Genomic DNA, 22,143 nt, shown 5'->3' with positions numbered 1-22,143 from the left:
AGGACTTGGGAGGGTGGGGCATAGGGTTAGAGAAAGACCTTTCCCCATCCCATATACATGGTAATGTTTAAAGATCTGAATGTGTACAGTGGAAGCGGCCAGCCAGGACATGGGACATGAGCCACACTTAAGTTTGGAGAGGTGGTGCCAGGCTTTCACCGAGCAGCAGAGCATCGTTCCTCCATTGAACTTCGCAAACATTTATTAAGCTCCCAATATGAGCAAAGCACTAGTGCCCCAAAGACAAAAATGGGAGGATCTGTGTCCTCCAGAAGATTACAATGGATCTTGGACACATAGTTAACAGAAGGCTGAAGGGAAGCAAGGGGCCTTTCTCTCCCCCCCTTTTTATTGTCATGCAAAACCCACTTTCATAATGGTCATTGTAAGAGCACACTCAGACAAGACCAGAACCCCAAATAAAACCAAAGCTACACTGGTGTGAAAGATGACTTTGAGGATCTTTCTCTGGAGGTGGAGAGCATGCCTTTCAGCTTTGCCCAGATCATTGCATTGCTGAGAGTAGACAAGTTTTTAGATAACATCATCTAATATTGCTGTTATAACAGCATATTGTAATGTTCTCCCAGTTCTGCTTATTTCACTCTGCATCACTTCCTGCAGATCTTTCCAGCTATTTCTGAAATCATCTTGCTTATCATTTCTTATAGCAAATAGTATTCCATCACCAATGTGTACTATAATTTGTTCAGCCATTCCCCAATGGATGGACATCAAGGAGCCACTTTTTGCCCCTTGGCAGCAACCTGTCCAGGTTAGAGTTGTTCAGTCATGTCTGACTCTAAGTGACCCCATTTGGGGTTTTCTTGACAAATATACTAGAGGGGTTTGCCATTTCCTTCTCCAGCTCATTTTGCAGATGAGGAAACTGAGGCAAATAGGGCTAAGTGACTTACCCATGGTCACACAGCTATTAAATGTTTGAGGTTGGTTCTGAACTTAAGAAGATGAATTTCTCTGACTTCAGGCCTTGGGCTCTATCCACTCGGCCACCTAGCTGCCCCTAGGTAAGGGTTACCTAGGAACTAATTTAGACTCCTATTGCTCATAGATCTTCCAGAACCAAAAGAATGAAAAAAAAATCTAAATTAGTAACTTAAAACCAGCAGGATATTGGAGAGGTGGAAAGAACCCATTTTGGTTCTTTAGGAGCTCCTATCAACCTGGAAAGGAGCAAGTCCTCAACACAAATTCAGTCAGATCTAAGTGACTGAGGGGTTGACAATATCCTAGATGCCCTGAACTTCTCTCTTCTGTTTACTTTCTCTCTATTTCCCTCACTACCTTGTAAAGAGGCTCTTCCAATGAGCCAACAGAGGCCTCTCCTATTGGAGGAAAAGGCAGCAAGGGGCCCCAGTACTTAAAAACTACATGGAGGGGGGCAGCTATGTGGGTCAGTGGTTAGAGAGCCAGGCCTGGAGATGAGAAGACCTGGGTTCAAATGTGGCCTCAAGACACTTCCTAGCTGTGTGACCCTGGACAAGTCACTTAACCCCCATTGCCTAGCTCTTACTGCTCTTCTACCTCAGAACCAATATACAGTATTGATTCCAAGATGGAAAGTTGCCACACTCACAACTCCAGGGATTCCCAATAGGTGGTGAATGGTCAGTCAAGAAAATAACAATGGAAGGCAGCTGTATATTTTTTGGCCATGGGCATGCTTTGCACTCGATAGCTGCTCTGCCATCCCAAAGTCTGGTGTTTATTCTTATATCCGTTTTTTTGGCACACAGATACATTACCTAACACACATGTTTAAATAGAGATAATTGGAAAAGTGATACATTAGCTTTTAACAAATCACTTGATTAACATTCTATATTCTTGTATTGGGATTATAGATTCTTTACAGAATAAAGGTTTCACACAATGATTTCATCACAGGTGACTTAATTTTCTCATTACCCTGTGAGAAATTTGAGCTTACAATAAAGGAAATTTACTTATTACTTTTAATAAAAAGAAATAATCAATCAGAAATTTTTTTTTTTAAAAACTCTTACCTTCCGTCTTGGAGTCAATACTGTGTATTGGCTCCAAGGCAGAAGAGTGGTAAGGGCTAGGCAATGGGGGTCAAGTGACTTGCCCAGGGTCACACAGCTGGGAAGTGTCTGAGACCAGATTTGAACCTAGGACCTCCCATCTCTAGGCCTGGCTCTCAATCCACTGAGCTACCCAGCTGCCCCCTCAATCAGAAATTCTTAAAGACAATTCAACAATCATAACATTGAGGTTGAGAGGTACTGAGAACACAATTCAGACTTAATATTAGACTGATTATTTTTCAGGATCTACTAGGGAGTTTCTCAAGGGGAAGAATCAAGATACTGAGGCATGATGAAGCTTGGTGTATCTGCACATTTTGTATGGGTCTTTATGATTGATTTGTGTTCTGGCTTCATGAGAATAAATTTCTGTGAGTGGGAAAGTTCTGGATTTGGCTTGTAGCTATGGTTTTACTGGGAATTATGTACCTAAGTAAAAGTCAACCCAAGGTAGTCTTTTGGGATTGGATTTGAGGGTCTGATCTTTTGGTGATGTTTTGGAGAAATAGAGTACAGGTATTTTGCTCTTGTATTATTCCTTCTGAGATTGGGGGGGGGGGTGAATAGTAGTCATGTTAATTCCATAGGTAAGAGATGTTAATGAGAGGGGTTATGCAAGGGGGACTGAGTGGGCAATCACTTCTTGCCAAGGGCCACTCTGTGGTCTCCTTAGCTACCATGAGTGACTTTGTCAAGGCATTGTGGCCTAATGGTTCCCAGCAGAAAGAAAGGGTTTTTTAAAAAATGAAACTACTGGAGCTCTCTGGCATCCTGGCTATTTTATGAATCTTTTGTGCTGAATTATCCTAAATAGCTCATAGCCTCTAGTGATCTGAAAATTTGAAGATCCAAGGACCAGACAAGTTCTAGTGACCTTAGATTTCTTTTTTTTTCCCTTCCCAAGACAACAAAGGCCAGTGGCTAATCTTTTTTTAAAATTTTATTTAGTTGATTAATTAAGAAAATTTTTCCGTGGTTACATGATTCATGTTCTTTCCCTCCCCTCCTCCAACCCCCCTACTGTAGGCAATGTGCAATTCCACTGGGTTTTACATGTGTCATTGATCAAGACCTATTTCTATATTGTTGATGTTTGCACTAGGGTGATCATTTAGAGTCTGTATCCTCAATCATATCCCCGTTGACCCATGTGATCAAGCAGCTGTTTTTCTCCTGTGTTTCTACTCCCACAGTTCTTTCTCTGAATGTGGATAGTGTTCTTTCTCATAAGTCCCTCAGAATTGTCCTGAATCATTGCATTGCTGCTAGTAGAAAAGAACATTACAATTGATTGTACCACAGTATATCAGTCTCTGTGTACAATGTTCTCCTGGTTCTGCTCCTCTCATTCTGCCTCAGTTCCTGGAGGTTGTTCCAGTTCACATGGAATTCCTCCAGTTCATTATTCCTTTGAGCACAATAGTATTCCATCACCAACATATACCACAATTTCAGCCATTCCCCAATTGTAGGGCATCCCCTCATTTTCCAATTTTTTGCCACAGTGGCTAATCTTTTAATCTCTACAATTGTAAGTTACTACACATATTGTGCTCCACCATTCACACAACACTTTTTAGGCCCCTTAGTCCCAAGAGACAGCATTGCTGGAGATGGCAGGAAAAGCCTGAGGGTTATTTTTTCACTTCCTGCACTTGAGTTTCTTGACTCAAGCCAGTGGGGTACCAATGATGGAAGAAAGTAGGCCAGAGCTGAGCTCAGCTCCACTTAATGTCCTTATCCTCTTCAGTCATAGCTGATATATTAGTGACCAGGCCAGTACCAATGGTTTTACCACCATCCCTCAGGGTAAAATGCTGAACTTTCTTCAAGATCATGGGTTGTTTTAAGATTAAGTTTAGTTTCAGGTCTTCTCCAGGCATGGCCATCTCCTTCTCTGGTGGTAGAAGGACCCGAGAGGCCAAATTTCACATAAGATAGAACATGACAGATATGAAGTGGGTCACAAATGGCTTGTGGTAGCCACCTTACTCCTTGCTGAGAATGCAAACCTGAGTCTCAACCTTCTGATGGGTCTGAATGGAGCCTTTTAAGCATCACCATATGCCCCATCGAACATCCTTCCTTGTCAGCCTCCGAATTAACGCACCAAGATTATCTCCAGCCTCAATTCATTCCAGACTCTGGTGAAAACATTTCAATTCCTTTGACCAGAAAGTGAAAAGTCTTGCTGTGACACAGGAATTCACATTCATCTCCCATCTTCACAGTTCCTCTTTCCAGAGTCCCTGCCATCACTGTGCCTCAGCAAGGGATGGAGTAAACAGACTCCACCAGCAGCAGTAAGGGCTTCTCTAGATCCCGAGTAGGCACAGGATCATGAGTGTCCAACAGTTTCCTTACAGCATTCACCCCATCTCTGGCTGCCGTTGCCCCAGGGCACATAGGGCAGAACCAACAATGACAGGAGTCTTCTCCCCATCATAGCCAAACTCAATAAGCAGCTCCCTTATTTCTAGCTCTACTAGTTCCACCATCTCATTGTCCTAGATAGCATCTGCCTTGTTCACAAACACTACCAAGTGCTCCACACCAATCTGTTTAGCAAGCAGCAGGTACTCCCTTGTCTGGGGCATGGGACCATCATTGGTTGCCACCACTAGGATGCAGCCATTCATCCAGTGGGGCTGTGCCAGTAATCATGTTCTTGACATAGTCAGCATGGCTATTGTGTCAAGTGGCTGTACTAGATTCCACATGGGCTGCATTGATTCCGCCTTGGCTTGTTCTTCTGGTGCATTATCGATCTCCTCAGACTTCTTAAACTTGGCCCCACCACCCTCTGCCAAAATGTTGGTGATTGCTGCTGTCAGTGTAGTCTCGCCAAGATCCACGTGGCCAATTGTGCCAACATTAGTAAAGGGTTTGTCTCTCACAGAAGTCTTCTTGGCCTTAACAGCAAGGCTCTGTAAAACCAGGGGAAGGGAAGGCTTCTTCTGCCCTCGGTTAGAAAGTTGGGGCCCATTTCAAAAACTTGTACAGCAGCTGGTAGCTCTGAAAAATGGTGGGCCCAGGTCATGCACGTAACATAATGGTTGTGGCCATCACGACGATGAGTGAGGACAGGTGGAGAAGGGAGGGGATAATGGAAGTGGTGGAGGGAAGGGGGTGACAGAGAAGAAAGGCTGACCTTGGGTGTCTAAATCAACGTAGCTCTCCTTCCCAGAGGAGCTTTTAGAGCTAGGCTACCATCTTGTAATGCCAAGTAGGCAATTTCCCCAACCAAGACACAGAAGTTAATGTGGCACAGTTGAAAGAACAGTAGATTTCAAGTTCCAGCACCTGACTTCAAGTCCTAGCTGTGTTCTTACTATTGGGGTGACCCTAAGAAAATAATTGGACTTCATTAGACCTTAGTTTCTAGAAATCTAGATGATTTCTAAGATTTCTTTCAGCTCCAGAGTCATAGTACTATCTGTATGCTCACAGTCAATTCCCTTTCCCTCTCCAGGCCTGATTATTCCTGTGTAAAATGAAGAGATGGGCTATATTATCTGCAAGCTTGCTTGAACTCTAAATTCTATGAATTTTTAGACTCCAGAGCTAGAAGGGACCATATAGCATTGGTTATCAGAGCTGAAAGGATTCATAGAACATAGAATGATAGAGATGGAAAGAACTTTGGAAGACAGAATATCAGAGCTGGAAAGAACCTCAGAACAAAATGTCAGAACTAGAAGAAACCTATGAAAATGTTAGTCAGTCAGTAAACACTTAAGTATTTATTTAAACTCTTGTCTTCTATCTTAGAATCAATACTATGTATTGGTTCCAGGGTAGAAGAGCAGTAAGGGCTAGGCAATGGGGGCTAAGTGACTTGCCCAGTATCATGTAGCTAGGGAGTATCTGAATCCAGATTTGAACCCAGGACCTCCCATCCCTAAACCTGACTCTCTATCCACTGAGCCCCTCAATAAACATTTATTAAGCACTTTACAATGTGCTAAATATCAGAGATGGAAGGAACCTTAGAGATGCCTTGGGCTAAATCCTTCATTTTCAAAGGAGGAAACTGAGGTGTTGAGACAAGTGGCTCATGGTCACGTTAGCCTCTTTTTGTCCCACTAATCTCAGAGTGGGGGGACCCATTAGAGCTATCTCTGGAAGTAGGAATAGTTTTTCCTTGTCTCTATTTTTCCCCCTAATAGTTCAAAGAGCTCTCTTGTGATAGAGTCTGCCTAGAAACAAGTGATGCTGCCTGCTCAGCCAATGGGATGGCAGGACTCCCCACCTGAACCAAGAACTCTTCCCTCCTCCTTGTCCACTGAAGTGGGAGAAGGTTGCCAAGAACTGAGTTGGGTATTTCCAACTTGGGCTTTCACTTCCACTAAATGGGTGGGTTGGTCTTCCCCCTGAACGAATCAGATTTCTCTTTAGTATCAATTTGAAGGGCTGGGCTGGGCGTATCAGGGTCAGAATACCCAGAACAGCCGAGGAGGTCAGAGTAGCAGCAGGTGAAGACTCTCTGAGGGGCAAACCAGACATCATGGAGGACCAGCGAGACCTCATCTCCAACCATGAGCAGCAGCCCATGCTCGGAGGAAGCACAGCATCCCAACGGTACAGAGATTTAAAAGAGAAAAAACTATAATCTTCCTCTATAGAATCTCAGAGCAGGAAGGGGCAGAGAAAATCTAGTCCAATATGAAATAGCTCCTGGCTACATAGGCATAGATAGACGGAGACATAGACAGGTAGATGAACAGACAGACAGACAGACACAGACAGATAGATAAATAGATTTTTCTCCTAATCAGTGGGAGTTCAAGGCAACCAGAGCCATCTAAAAGAAGGTGAGGTGCTCCCAACGGGGAGTCAAACAGATGATTTTCTTTTAAGAGTTTCTTCTTTCCTTTCTCTTTCCAGTCTCCTGTTCTAGGGAGCGGTTTGGGTTGGTGGGTCATAAGGGTAATAGATTTAGGGCTAGAAAGGGTCAGGATAATTGGCTAGTTTAATCTTTTTATTCAAAGGTGAAGTATTAAGTAGCCTTGCCAGGACTCACATCAATGCCACATTTGTTGTTCCTGTCACTGCCTCCCTAGTTAGTAGTGCATCCTTACGGGCAGCTAGGTGGCTCAGTGGATAGAGCACCAGATCTGGCATCAGGAAGTCCTGGGTTCAAATATGATCTTAGACACTCCCTGTGGAGCAAGCCCCCATTGCCTAGCCCTTATTGCTCTTCTGCCTTGGAATTAATACACTGTTTTGATTTTAAGACAGAAGGTAACACTTAAAAAAAAAAGGTAGTGCAGCATTACTGAATGTGCCTGGGTGTAATACCAATAGCTCACATTTCTGTAGCAATTTCAGGTTTGTAAATTGCTTTCTTACTTTACAGGTTTTCTATTTGAGAAAGCTTTGACTCTCCTTTTTCCCCATCACTGTTTCCATCTGCCTAATTCCATTTGGAGTTTTGGGGATCCCCACTCCCTACTCCCACTCCTAATTCCCTCAGAGTTTTTGGCTCAAATCCCAGGGACCTGGTCTTTATCTAGGGGTTTCTTTCTAGGGGACTTCCTCATAGCTTTTGGTTGTGGCTGCCTGAGGGAGGAATCAGTGTCCATTCCAAAACTCCATCCCTAGTAGAAGCCCAGCCAGCACCTTCCTCTTTCCCCTCTCCTGTGCCTTCTTTTGCATTCTCATGCAAACCTCCCCTAGGGCTCCCCCCTCCAATTTTGGCTATAATCCTCAGGTCCTGGCCTCTTTCATCCTTCCCACCTCACAAAAATGGCATTGTCTTTGTTTCTTGTCAGGAGATGGACAGGGGGACAAAACCACCCCTCCCCAGCCCTGCAAAAGAGCCCCTTTTAGCCAGTGACCACAAATCCTCTGAGTGTTTCTGAACTAGCCAATCAGAGAGTCGGAGAGGGATGATGTCAGCTGTAGCCAGGCAGATGGGTGTTTGAAGAGGCTGTAAAGATTGGTGTCCATTACAGCTCAACAGATGACCAACTTTCCTCTTATGTGTATCTAGCCTCAAACCATCTTTACCTATCTTTAATCTACCAACAGCTAAAGCCTTCTTTCTTTCTTTCTTTCTTTCTTTCTTTCTTTCTTTCTTTCTTTCTTTCTTTCTTTCTTTCTTTCTTTCTTTCTTTCTTTCTTTCTTTCTTTCTTTCTTTCTTTCTTTCTTTCTTTCTTTCTTTCTTTCTTTCCTTCTTTCCTTCTTTCCTTCTTTCTTTCTTTCTTTCTTTCTTTCTTTCTTTCTTTCTTTCTTTCTTTCTTTCTTTCTTTCTTTCTTTCTTTCTTTCTTTCTTTCTTTCCTTCTTTCCTTCTTTCCTTCTTTCTTTCTTTCTTTCTTTTTTTCTTTCTTTCTTTTTCCTTCTTTCCTTCTTTCTTTCTTTCTTTCTTTCTTTCTTTCTTTCTTTCTTTCTTTCTTTCTTTCTTTCTTTCTTTCTTTCTTTCTTTCTTTCTTTCTTTCTTTCTTTCTTTCTTTCTTTCTTTCTTTCTTTCTTTCTTTCTTTCTTTCTTTCCTCCTCCTTCTCCTCCTCTTCTTCTTCTCCTCCTTCTCCACTTTCTCTGTTGCTGCCATTGCTGCTGCCTCCTACTCCTCCTCCTTCTCTTCTCTTTTGTCTTAGAATCAATACTGGGTATTGGTTTCAAGGCAGAGGAGCAGTAAAGGCTAGGCAATGGGGGTTTAAGTGACTTGCCCAGGGTCACACAGCTAGGAAATGTCTGAGGCTAGATCTGAACCCAGGGCCTCCTATCTCTAGGCCTGATTCTCAACCCAGTGGAGTTAAAGCCTCACTATTCCTAACAGGATAAGGGATAGAAAAAGGTCTATCCATATATTTATGTCCTATAAATAAGAAAATTGGCAAAATGACATTTTAGAGATATTTTTTTTTTACCATATAAATATTTGCCCGCAGAAAAATGTTACATAGAATTTAGAAAAAAACGCACCTACATGGAACTAGAGGTGTGAGAATCCTTGGACATCATCATTTCATCTTTCAAAAGGGAAACAGACCCAGAGTGGGGAAAGGACTTGATTTAGGTCTGCTAAGTCCCTAGCCTGGGCTCAGAATCGGAAGAATTAATTGAATGTCTATAGCCTATATGTAGATTGTAATTTTATCTGTCTGTGTTCTGTACTGATGTTTAGTTAACATGTGTGTTCTTTTTTAGAAAAAACAAACACCTTAAACTTAAAATGCAGGTCTGCTCAGTTTATTCTGAAGTCATCTGTGAAACCAAGAGCCTTTCAGAAATGGTTCTACCTAGCAACTTATGATGTCACAAGCCAAGACAATTTTTACTAGTTGTTGGGTTGTGTCTGGCTTTTTTTTTTTCTGAGAAGGGGGATGGGAAAGGAAGGAAGCTGGATTAGAATCAAGCTAGAAAAACTTTCCCCACTTCCCCAGAGATTGTGTTCAAAATCTAATCAGGGGGGAAGCTGGGTGACTCAGTGGATTGAGAGCCAGGCTCAGAGATGGGACATCTTGAGTTCAAATATGGCCTCAGACACTTCCTAGCTGTGTGACCCTGGGCAAGTCACTTAACCCCCATTGCTTAGCCCTTGGAACCAATACTTAGTATCAATTCTAAGACAGAAGGTAAGGGTTTAAAAAACAAAATGGAACCTAAGCAAGTGGATGGCTAGAAGATCAAATGAGGTTGTTAGATGAGTTTGCACACCCTTATCAACACACATTTCCCCTTTGCCCCCCAAAATGTTTTATTAGGAGACAGAAAGAGTAGCTTGCATTCCACTCAGGTTCTAGTGAGGAAGTTAGCTTGGCTATAATGGGAGAAGTGTGTAAAGAATTAATTATTGAGAGATACAAGTGGAAGCCAGAATATCAAGGGTCTCTGAGGGTTGGGGAGTGCTTTGATCATAGCTTAAGAGCTGAGAGGAACCTCACAGGTCATCTACAACACTCTCATTTTGCAGATAAGAATACTGAGGCCCAGAGAAGTTAAGAGATTAGGGAGAACCTGCTATAACTAGGAATTCAAACCCAAGTTTTGTGATGCTGGCTCTTTTGTCTCCCACTTCCAAACCACATCCCCTCATCTTGTTAGAAACAAACTCATAGGATTGGTGACCACCTTGTAGAGAGAGAGAGAGAGAGACAGAGACAGACAGACAGACACACAGAGAGACACACACAGAGAGAGAGAGAGAGAGAGACAGAGCCAGAGAGAGAGAGAGAGAGAGAGAGAGAGAGAGAGAGAGAGAGAGAGAGAGAGAGAGAGAGAGAGAGAGAGAGAGCCACAGAGAGAGAGAGAGAAAGGAGAGAGAGAGAGAGAGAGAGAGAGAGAGAGAGAGAGAGAGAGAGAGAGAGAGAGAGAGAGAGAGGGAGAGGGAGAGGGAGAACGGGGGAGAGGGAGCACAGAGACAGAGACAGACAGACAGAGAGAGAAACAGACAGACAGACAGACAGACAGAGAGAAGGCAAAGAAATAAAGCACTTCTCCCCAATTTCCCCAAATTCACTGAATGGAAAATGATTGGGTTTTCTTTAGTTCCTTTCTTCCCCTTCCCCCATTACAGAGTTTTGTTTTTCCCCTTCATATCCCCTTTCTAAATGAACATTTGGAGGCCTTCCACTCTCCCTTTGGACAAGTGCCCAGAAATTAGTCAAGTAGACAAATCAGAACAAGATTTGACTCATGATGTCATAGATTACTAGGTAAAAAAGTTTTCTGAGTTCCTAACTAGGGATGCTGCCAGAATAAATTTTGTACCTTGTCCTCCAGGGGGAGCCTGGATGCCTAAAAACCTAGGAAGCTGGTCAAGCAAAGGACCAGGATGGGGTTAGTCTGTCAAAAGACCAAGCCAAGATCAACTCCTGCACTCCAGTGCTGGTTTGAGGGAGTCTAGGCTTATGAGATTTGGAGTTAGGAATTAGACATCATAGGGTCATAGATTTAGAAACAGGAGAGACCTCTGAGGCCATCTGGTCCAAACTTATTTTGCAAATGGAGAAGGCTGAGTGTCTACAATCATGCAGGGATTGATTGGCAAAGTAAAGGTTTGAATTCAAGTCCTCTGATTCAAAATCCTGGACTGTCTCAAGGCACATTGAAGATGCCTAATCTAGTCAAGGTTAGGCAATGACTCACTCCCCTCCAAGGACTGATTAGGTGGCAGTACGGACGGGACACCTATCTAAGATAATCCCCACAAATACTTTTGAAGTGGAGAGGAAGGACTCCTAAGCCCTATGGTCTGGGGAGCACAGTTAGCGTAGCTCTTATTAGTGAAAACAGAGGAGTTAGAGAAGGGTGGATCGTACACACGAATACCCACAAAGATGCATTCACATAGAACTTGCACATGTGCAGGCTCGGGCCCCTCCACAAAAGTTCTAGATGTTTTAGTGAGGCACTTGCTGACCAGCCAACAATTGACTTTCACTAATAGGCTTGGTTGATGGATAAGAGAGGAGATTCTGTTTCTGGCTTTTGTTTTTTCAACCCCTGAGAGATTTTGTCCTTGTTTTTCCTTCTAGAAGGTAGACAAAGGGGAAGTATTTTCTGCCTCCCCCCTCCCCAACTAGACAGTAACCACAAAAGAATCTGAGTGTTTCTGAGCTAGTTAAACAGAGTCAGAGAGGTATGACGTCAGCTATAGCTAGGCAGATGGCGGTTTTGAAGAAGCCAAAAAAGTTGATGTGTTTGAGATGTTCAGAAGGTTGAGTTAATCCATGAAGTAACCAAATACATGGTTGAAATCACAATCTGTGGAAGTCCACCATGATTTTGAGCCATCCTTAAAAACAAGACACCCCAAGGAGGCCACTCAGCCTTTGTCTGAAGGCCTTTAATGAGGGGAGATGGCTCCAGCACTGGTTGGAAGGTTGGACTAGATGATCTATGAGCTCTTTAGGAGCAAGCATTGGTGTTTGTCTTTCTTCCTATCCCAGGGCGTAGCACAGCCTCTCCCTGTGGTAGGCACTAAACAAAACCTTTTTTGCCTCTAAAATCCCTTTCAGCTCTGAGATTTCAGAATTCTGTGCTGCTGACAGAGGAAGGAAGGTTCTCTGTCTCTGTTCCCATCACCTGTCAAGCCCTTGTTCCAGTACTTGGGTTCTTGGCTGAATTTCCTACAGTGATGTTTGCTTTGTTCTAGCTGAGGTGCTTCCAGCTCTTTGGTGGGTCCAATTCCTTGCCTCAGTCTTTGGTACTGTACACACCTTCAGTTTTTATGGCCTTGGTTTGTCTATGATTACTCCTGTGGAGGGAAAAGAAAACAGCTTAGGTCGGCCACTTATCTCCAAACCCAAGTGGTCTCTCTAATCCAGTCATGGAATGTCAGAGTTGGAAGAGACCTCAGAGAGCATTAAGTCCAGGAGTCCAAAGCCTGGTGTCCATAAGCTTGTCTTAAAAAAATTAGACAGACAGAGACAGAGACAGAGACAGAGAGAGATGATCTAGATGGGTAACTGTCTTTCAATAGCATTGATTTCCTTTGCAATCCTACATATTTTATGAATTTAAGAGTATTATTCTGGGGGCAGGTAGATGGCTCAATGGACTGAGAGCCATCAGAGACTTCCTACCTGTTCCAGACAGATCAATTCCCTTAACCCCCATTGCCTAGCCCTCATCACTCTTCTGCCTTGGAACCAATACTTCTTATTGATTCTAAGACACAAGATAAAGTTCTGAGAAGGCTTTACAAGACTTGTCAAAGAGGTCCATGATGTCGAAAAAGGTTAGGGACTTAGAGGTAATCCTGTCTTCCCTAACCTCTCAATTCCAGGGCCTTACCTCTGTTACTTATTTTCTATTTATCTTGAATAAAGTTTACTTTGTATATATTTGTTTACATGCTGTCTTTCTCCTTAGATTATAAGCTCCTCAAGGAAGGTACCCATTTTTGCCTCTTTTTGTATCTCTAGCACTTAGCACACTGCCTGGCACATAGTAGATGCTTAATAAATGTTTACTGATTGATTGCTACTCCATTTCCCCCAGACTATATAGTTATGACAAGCTTCCTTTCCCTGCTTCTTTGAGGACTTCAGTTCTTCACAGAGCTGACTCCCCCCTCCCCAGGCTCTTCTCCAGCCCTCCCCTTTCCATTTCCTTCCCTTTTCTCATTAATTTGGTTACCCCTCCCCTTTCTTTTGAAGAGACTGGAAGTTCCTCTTTCATCTCTGTACCCTGCCTTGTCCCCTCCTCTTCACATTCTGCTGTATAGGATTTACTCTTTCTTCACCTGGCTGAGTGACACAGAAGAGAATGGCCCACAAGAGAAGAGAACTCCATCCACATTCTAAGATAAGATCAAAGAAAAGCAACATGTCTGGGTGGGAAGGGGCCTTTGAGGTTACCCTCATCGCACTGCAGAGGATGAAACTGAAGCCTGGAGGTGAAGGGACTTGCCCAAGATCACCTACCAAGTAGCCGTTAGGACTTGAATTTAGGGCTGTGATCTCGCATCTTCAGGGCTCCACCCCTGTACATTCCTTCTTCCCTAATTTTCTCCCACCTGCCTGAGCATCCTCTCTGTCCTTGCAGCTCCTGTAACCAGGGAGCCTTTTACACTGGCTTCTCCGTGCTGATGGCCCTGCTCATTGCTGGCCAAGCTGCGACCATCTACTTTGTATACCAGCAGCAGGGGAGACTGGACAAGCTCACCGTCACTTCCCGGGATTTACAGCTCGAGGCTCTGAAGATGAAGCTTCCCAAGAGTGAGTGTGCTTTGCCTCCTCCTTCTCTTTTCCCCATATCTCTAGAGTAAATAGCTTAAGGAAAAGAGTGCCAAGTCACCAGCTCAACGCTGGGGTCCAGTATTTTCTGGGATGGTCAAACGCCATCTCCCTTGATCTAATCTAGAACTCGGAGCCCCTTCCTTGGACCTAAGCCTCTTTCTTCCTCTTGCAGATGCCATGCCAGTGAGCAAACTTCGATTGGCTACTCCCCTGCTCATGAGGGAGCTGGAGCCTGAGAGCCTCCCCTCTATGGTAAGGACATTACATTGCTCCCACTGCCCCCCACCCCTACCCACTCCTCTTCCAGGAAAGATTGGATCAAATGAATTGATAGTTAAAAAAAAAAAAAAGCTAAGTTAACAAGGGTGGGCTGGGGAAAAGTTAGGGAGGTTCCAAACACTATTTGATTAGATTAGTTGATTTAGATTCTGAGTGGGAAGGAATTCTTGAGTGGGGGTGGGAAGAGGGTCCAAGGAGACCGAGACCTTGTACCTAAGGGAAAGGATAGTCCCAGAGGACACTAACAGACTCCATGGCCCTACTGCAAGGAGGGAGAGGCTACTCTTTCTTCTTCCAACTTTTGAGGACCCTTAGGAGTCAGAACAGTCTCTGGGCTGTTGCTTGGTTCCTCTCTATTTTTAGACTTTCTATTTTCCTTTTTCTATTACAGGACTTGACCAAGATTGGAAATAGTACCACGGACCAAGTGAAATACCTATTACAGGTAAGAGGTTTCATTATCAGCCCCAGTCTTTCAGCCCCCCTAGAAAAGTACAGCATGCAGCCTGGGGGCTGAGTTCCATTCTTCCCTACAAAGTCTGAGCGCCCCTAAATCCCATTGCTTCGGAGAAGCAGAGTATCAAGGGTTTATACTTGACTCCAGTGTGGATCAGGTCTTTCTACAGTGGAAGAGAAAAATCAAGTAGATTCTGAGTGCTGCTATGTGTCAGGCACTGTGCTGAGTGCTGGGAATATGGAGAAAGGCAAAAAAAAGCCCCTACTGGCCCGGTACAATACTCAAGTGAAGGAGGGAAGGAAGGCATTAGCCCTGAGGGGGACTCTGAAAGGCTACTTGTAGGTAGGATGTTAGCTCAGTGTTGAAGGAAGCAGGAAAGGCAGGAGGTGAAGGCAGGGAGAAAGTTCTAAGCATGAGGGACAACTAATGCAACTTCATGGAATCAGGGGATCAGAGGCTTGTCCTTGAGAAATAAACGGCAGGAAGGCCAGCATCACTGGAGGAGAGTAAAGTCTGAGAAGATTGAAAAGATAGGAAGGGGTCAGGTTGTAAAGCTACCAGGTTTTGTATTTGATCCTGGAGGCAATACGGAGCTAGTAGAGTTTATGGAGGAGGGGAGTAACATGATCTTCAATGAAAAAAACCTCTTCTTTTATGTTTTAGAGTCCAAGACAAGCAATGACTGCTAGGTGTTGGGGTTAAGTGACTTGCCCCAGGTCACACAGCTAGGAAGTGTCTGAGGTCAAATTTGAATTCAGGACTTCCTATCTCTAGGCTTGGTGCTTTATCCACTAAGCCAACTGGCTGCCCTCAATGATCTTCACTTTTGGACGATCACTTTGGCAGTTGAGTGGAGGATGGACTGGAATGGGGAGACCAGCCAGAAGGCTGTTGTAATAGTCTAGACATGAAGTGAGGAAAAGAGGAGGGTCACTATCCCCTCTGGCCTTTTATTAACCTTCCCTTTGATCCCATGGCTTCTTGCAGCGGTCTGACCCCAGGAGATCTTTCCCTGACCTGACCAAGAGCTTTCAGGAGAACCTGAAGCACCTCAAGAGCAACATGGATCCTAAGAACTGGAAGGTCAGGGATTCCCTCATCCTGCCACACTAGGCTCTAGAACTAGAGCTGGGAAACGGAGGGAGGGTACCGGGGACAAAGACGTCTTTAGACAAGGTTAAACCAGACCATGGAGGATCTCTTTCAATCCATCAGAAAGAAATTATTTCCTTGTTCTATGAGCAAATCCCTGCCCTGAGTCCCAGGCAGCACCCTCGCCACCTCCCCTTTCTCCGTCTCCTTGGGGTAGGATTACCTGCTATAAGAGACTGGTGAATCCCTGAATGGAACTGAAAGGTGGTTCTGTCTCCCTCTCCACATCCCAGACTTTTGAAAACTGGATGCACCAGTGGCTTCTGTTTGAAATGAGCAAGAAACCCAAGGAGGAGAAGACTGAGACTTATCAGAAAGGTACTGGGGAAGGAGGCTGAGGGTAGAAGGTAAAGAAGATTCTAGCAAGAAACCTCTGGGAGCTTCTCCCACATTCTCATTCCCCATTGCATTCCCTGTACACACATATACAGCAAGTGAATTCTCTGCCCTGTGGGCTCAGTTGGTAAGACAGTGGGAGGGCTGAGAGATAAAGGGGGCTTCCCAAACAGCAAATGGTGGGTGGGAGTGGGGGTAGGAGTTCAAGGTATTTCCACAAACCTATTAACTCTTCAGTTGACTGAGTGTCTGAGAAGACTGTATGGCTAGGTCTGTTCTATGGTGGCCTTTTCCTTTCTGGGTCTCAGGTTCTATTCTGTAAAATAGTATAAGAATCCCCTCTACAAATATCTTACCCTCAATGATCATCCATTCTTAAAAAACCCTGACCTTCCATCTTCGAATCAATACTGTGTATTGGTTCCAAGGCAGAAGAGTGGTAAGGGCTAGGCAATAAGGAATAAGTGACTTGCCCAGGGTCACCCAGCTAGGAAGTCTTTGAGGCAAGATTTGAATCCAGGATCTCTCTAGAACTGGCTGTCAATCCACTGAGTCACCCAGCTACCCCCATCCATTCTTTTCTTAAAAGACCTCTAGTAAGGGAAAACCCACTCTCACCAGAAAGACCATTCTACTTTTGGAAAGATAATTTTTTCCAACACTTGTCTCTTGGAAACTTTCATCTTTACTCTGATGCTCTTTGGAACTACGCAGAATCTAATTTTTCTTTCATGTCACAACTATCCATGAAAGCTATCTCTGATAGGGACATAATTGAGTCTCAAAATATTACCCAGAGATGAGAAAGCAGGTGTATGGCCTTTAGCCACCCGAGTTTGTATATCTCTATTATATGCTTCACTTGATATTTGTAGTCATGGAATGATCTTAGGACATGCCGCCATTTTGGGAGATGAGCCTTGAAGAAAGCCTTTTGCTTTCATGAGTAAGCTAGCTTTAAAAAATCATCAAGCATTCACCACAGTGGGCTCTTACAATCTCTGTGCTGCTCAGCTGGTTGTGTAGCTTAAGATGGGGTCTGCTCTGGAGAATCCTGAACTTCTACCCTTCAGATTTGCCTTGGGTATACTCTAGATATGTAGAGGGACCATTTTGTAGAGATGATCAGACTGGAGGCACTCTTGGGGTTCCTTTAAGATCTACATCCCTGTTGTTTTCAGAGAAGAGTCAGGGTTCAACCAACTCTTTCTGTAGTCACGGGGCTTCCTCATCCATGCAATAGATCCTCATATGGAAGGTTCTGGGCTAATCAAAACCTCTGCTTGGAGCCTGGGTCACCTGGCCCTATTGAGAACCAGAATCCCCAGTCTTTGGCGCTTGAGGGAGGGAACCCATGTGGGGACTTGAGCCAGCTCACCCTGTGTCTCCCAAACCTATTGCTTCAGTTCTGACCAAGTGCCAGCTTGAGGCGAGCCGTGTTCCTCACGTCCACCCGGGCATGTTCTGCCCCAAGTGCGACGAGAATGGCAACTATGAGCCTCTTCAGTGCCATGGCAGCACTGGCCTTTGCTGGTGTGTCTACCCCAATGGCACCGAGGTCCCCCACACCAAGAGCCGTGGTCGCCATGATTGCAGTGGTAAGCAGACAGTAGGGGGGTAGGAGGTCCTCTTCTACACAGGCCATTGTTGTATGGTCAATGTGTATCAGTCTTGTCTCTCCAGGAACCCTGATGCATGTAGCCTTTCAATTCAAGCACTCATTCCCTCACCTGCCCATCCATCTATCTGGCACTCATTACTGTGTCCAGTCCTGACGGACTCACGACATGGTAACAGCACAGGTTTAAGAATCGCTTTTTGTCCCCTGGGCTCCCTGGACCTACTTTAGGGTTGGGTGAAGGTCTAGTCTTGTGTTGGGTCAGTAGAGAACAAGTTGCTCACTTCATTTTCAGTTCCCCCGGATAACACGGAGCCAACACCCTCTGCCCTGGATACTGAGGAGCCCACATCCTCCGGACTGGGCATTTCTCAAGGTAGGTTAGGGGAGCACGGCCGGAGTCCTCAGGCCCTTCTCTATCCCCAACCAGCCAAACTGATCTAGGAAGGGGAGAAAGTAGAGGGTACTCAATGGGGTGGGGGATGGAGCTCTTCTGGATAGGATGGATGTGAGGCTCCCGAGTTGTGAGGCCTTAACCTTTTCCCTCTCCTTTTGCTCTCCAGCAATGATCTAAGAGACGGCAAGAACAGCAAGAGCTAATGAGACTGACCCAGACCTGCAAACCACATGACTGCTGCTTAGATGCTCTGTCTTACTTATCCACCCCCCAGGAATCGTCCATCTTTCTGTCCCTTCCTTATCCTCTTCCCCTGACCCTCTCACAATCAGAAACCCACACCCCACTTTCTCTGGGGCCCAGCTCGCTCTCAAGATTGAACCGCTAGTACAGGGCAGAGTTGGGACCAACTTACTCTCCCATCCATGATGGAGAAATGAATCCCCCCCCCCCCCCGCCCCAGGAGATCAGGGGGAGACAATAACGTTTAACAGATCAACTTCCCTTTCCCAATCTGAAAACCTGCCCCTAGTTCCACAACCTAGTCCTATTTCTCTATAACAGTGCACAGCAACAGCTAGCTCCTCTCCCACCCCAGCATCCTCCAAGTAAGAGAGCGCTTCCCATTTGCCATCTCATCTGCTTGTAAGAAACTGAAGTTTCACATTAAAATGAAATAAGGAAGGAAATGGAAAGTGTCATGCTTCTCTTAGATTCACTCTAAAACAAGAGTTGGAGAGGAGCTGCGAGGTAGGGGTTCATGAACTTGCTTCCTAAAATATTTTGACAACTATTTCAATCTAAGTGGTTCCCTTTATAATCTTATATATTTTATAAATTTAAAAAATATTCTGAAAAGAGGTCCCTCAGACTTCACTAGACTGCCACGGGGATCCTTGACGAGAAAAGCAGGGAGGTTAAGTAGATATAGAATGCTGGACCCGGAAGATTTCAGGTCAAATCGGACCTCGACCAATGAACAAATGATGAGTAAGCAGCTAGTATACGCCAAGGAGCACGTTGTAGAAGAAGCAAAAGACAGAATCTACTTTTCAGGAGCTCCCAGGCTAACGAGGAGGCAAAGAGTAAGGGGGGGCTGGGGAAAGCTTCCCATAGGAAGTGGGATTTTTGTTAGGCCAGGGAAGTCAGCAGTCAGAGCAGAGAAGGGAGAACGTTCCAGAGAAAACACTCCAAATTGAGAGCCGGAGGGTCTTATTTGAGGTCTGGGTCACCGGACTGGAAAGAACAAGGTGGGGAGTAAGGTATAGACTGAAAAGGCAGGAGGAAGCATGGGCACGAAGGGCCACTGAATTTGGGGTATTGGCTACTGGAATTTACTGAGTAGGGAGGTGCCAGAGTCAAACCTGTAATTTTGGGAAAATTTAAAAAAAAACAAAAAAAAAAACGCCTTTGCCATCCATCTCAGAATCAATAGCGTGTATTGGTCCTAAGGCAGAAGAGTGGTAAGGGCTAGGCAATGGGGGTTAAGTGACTTGCCCAGGGTCACACAGCTGGGAAGCATCTGAGGTCATGTTTGAACCCAGGACTTTCCCATCTGCAGACCTGGCTCTCTATCCACTGGGCTACCTAGCTGTCTTCAGGAAAATCATTTTAGTGGCTGAATGGAGGATGGATTGGAATGCAGAGAGGCCTTGAGGCAAACAGACCCACCAGCAGGCTATTGCAATGCTCCAGGTCTGAGGGATGAGAGCCTGCACTAGGGTAGTGGCAGTGAAGGGAGCATATTTGGGTGATGTTGCCAAAGTAAAATCAGACATATACAAGCTGTGTGACTCTGGGCAAGTCACTTCACCTCTGCCTGCCTCAGTTTCCTTATCTGTAAAATGGAGATAATAATAGCAACTACCTCCCAGGGTTGTTGTGAAGCTAAAATGAAGCACTATATAAATGCTAGCTATTATTAAGAATTGCTGGCTGTAGTCCAGCCTCTTACAGATGGGGATCAAGGTCCAAAGAGGGGAGATGATCTATCTAGCTCTGGCCATAGATAATTAGGGAAGTGGGAAAGAAGAAAGCTGACTCTGGGTCCCTTGGTGTTCTTTTTTCCATGATGGAGGGAAATATGCTTACTAAAAAGTTGCTGTTGGTTTTAGCACTTCAAATTTTTCAATGTGATTTACGCATATTACTCAATTTGAGCCTCAAGACAATCTTGGTAAAGTAGGTACTACAGATGAGGAAACAGAGGCTCAGAGGTTAGATGTCTTGCCTCGGATCACATAGTCTGAGTAGGAATTATTTTTACCCCTCAGTTTAATTTCATTTTCAAGTTCACATTATTTTCCTCCTCACCTCTGTCATCCCCTCCTTCCACACCTCCACCGAGAAAGCAAGGAAAACAAAACCTGTTACAAACACATTTTAGTCCTCATCTCCACCTTTTAGAATCTCTGGATATATGCTTGGGCTTGTTGCAAGCACTGTCTTCTATATGAAGTCTTTTTATTTTTTTTAAACCCTTACATTTTGTTTTAGAACTTATACTAAGTATTGGTCCAAGGCAGAAAGGCAGTAAGGGCTGGACAAATGGAGTGAACGCAGTTGCCCAGTCACACAGCTAGGAAGTACCTGAAGCCAGATTTGAATTTAGACCCTCCCATTTCCAGGTCTGGCTCTCTATCCACTGAACCACCTAGCTGCCCCCTTAATAGCAACTCTAAGACATAAGGGCAAGGGCTAGGCAATGGGGGTTAAGTGACATGCCCAGGGTCACACAGCTAAGAAGTGTCTGAGGATAGATTTGAACCCAACAACTCCCATCTCTAGGGCTGGCTCTCAAACCACTGAGCCACCCAGCTGCCCCACTCAATGTACTTTTGAACAAATACATACTAACTTTTCTTCCTAAGGTAAAAAAATAAACCTGCATCACTAGAATGTTTTTCCACTGGTCCCAGTTTTCTACTCTAGGCTCACTCAAAATACATCTAACTCCTCTTGTAGATGAAAACTCTTCCATTCTCTAAAAGCAGCCATGATGCTTTGCCCAAAGCTTCTCTTTTAGGTTAAACACTTGTTAAACCATACTTCTTCAATTAATTTTCATTACATGGACTCTAACCTCCTTCCCAGTCAGGTTGTTCTCTTGCCAGCATCCTCCTTCAAAAGTGGTCCCCAGAACTGGCCAGGATCCACTCAATGAGTTCTGTGAAAGTCAGTGTTGAGGTAGTGAGTGTGAAGATGATTGTCTCCTGGGGGCAGTTGGGTAGCTCAGAGACTAGAGCATCAGATTTGGAGACAGAAGGTCCTGGGTTCCAATCTGACCTCTGACACTTCCTAGCTATGGGACCCTGGGCAAATCACTTAACTCCAATTGCTTGGCCCTTATTCTTGTCCTAGAGTTAGTTATACTAGGACAGAAAGTAAAAGGTTTAAAAAACAAAAAAGATCATTATCTTTTGCTATGGGAACTATGTTGCCATTAGTGACTTGAGCTGCCACAGAATCAGTTGTTTCTCATATGAACTGCCAAAAGACAACTTGGCATGGTAGATAGAGGTGGGTCTGGGATCAGGAAGACCTGGGTTCAAATTCAGTTATTACTCACTTTTTTAGTTCAATTCTTTGTGACTCTATTTTGGGATTTTCTTGGTAGAGATACTAGAGTAGTTGGCCATTTCCTTCTCCAGCTCACTTTACAGATGGGGAAACTGAGGCAAACAGGGTAAAGTGACTTGCCCCGTGGGTAAGGGTGGAGGCTAGATTTAATCCCAAGGAAGTCAAGTCTCTCTGAGTCCAGACCTGGTGCTTTCTCCATTGCACCACCTAGCTTGCAGGCAAATTCAGCAGCTGAAGGCAAATCACTGGACCTCCCTGAGGTTGATTCTTTACAGTAAATAAGAAACTCTACAGTACCTGCTTCAAGGGACCAGGAGACTCAAATGATTATAAATTTAGGTAAAGTGCTTTGCAAACTTTAAAGATCTATGTAAATATTGGCCATTATTATATTCTTATGCCAAAAAAAAAAATAAGGTGGTGCCACCTCAAATGCAAATAAGCCCTTTCTTCTGGCTGGGACATGGGTGTTTTTGTCCACTACCTAAATGCACTAACAGACCCTGCCAGCAAATACAACCAGTCTGCCCCCTCTCCCCCCCAACCTCCACACAGTAGTCAGGGAC

At 44.5% G+C, this 22,143-nt stretch overlaps 1 protein-coding gene and 1 pseudogene across 1 annotated transcript; one reads left to right on the top strand and one right to left on the bottom strand.

Annotated features, from left to right (window-relative positions):
• Window positions 1–2,804: 2,804 nt before the first annotated feature.
• On the bottom strand, window positions 2,805–5,056 carry LOC100029197 (elongation factor Tu, mitochondrial-like; annotated as a pseudogene).
• Window positions 5,057–6,486: 1,430 nt separating this feature from the next.
• On the top strand, window positions 6,487–18,687 carry CD74 (CD74 molecule). The gene is made up of 9 exons (XM_007473877.3): window positions 6,487–6,650; window positions 13,566–13,738; window positions 13,932–14,011; window positions 14,430–14,483; window positions 15,483–15,578; window positions 15,881–15,965; window positions 17,390–17,581; window positions 17,897–17,977; window positions 18,165–18,687. Exons 1-9 carry the CDS (start codon window positions 6,577–6,579, stop codon window positions 18,173–18,175), a joined length of 846 nt encoding a protein of 281 aa, XP_007473939.1. The 5' UTR covers window positions 6,487–6,576; the 3' UTR covers window positions 18,176–18,687.
• Window positions 18,688–22,143: the final 3,456 nt, after the last annotated feature.

Source organism: Monodelphis domestica, chromosome 1 (genome assembly GCF_027887165.1).
Source record: "Monodelphis domestica isolate mMonDom1 chromosome 1, mMonDom1.pri, whole genome shotgun sequence".
In the NCBI taxonomy this organism is placed as follows: Eukaryota; Metazoa; Chordata; class Mammalia; order Didelphimorphia; family Didelphidae; genus Monodelphis; species Monodelphis domestica.
Note: the sequence above shows the minus strand (reverse complement) of the source record. Positions and strands in the feature narration are given on the sequence as shown.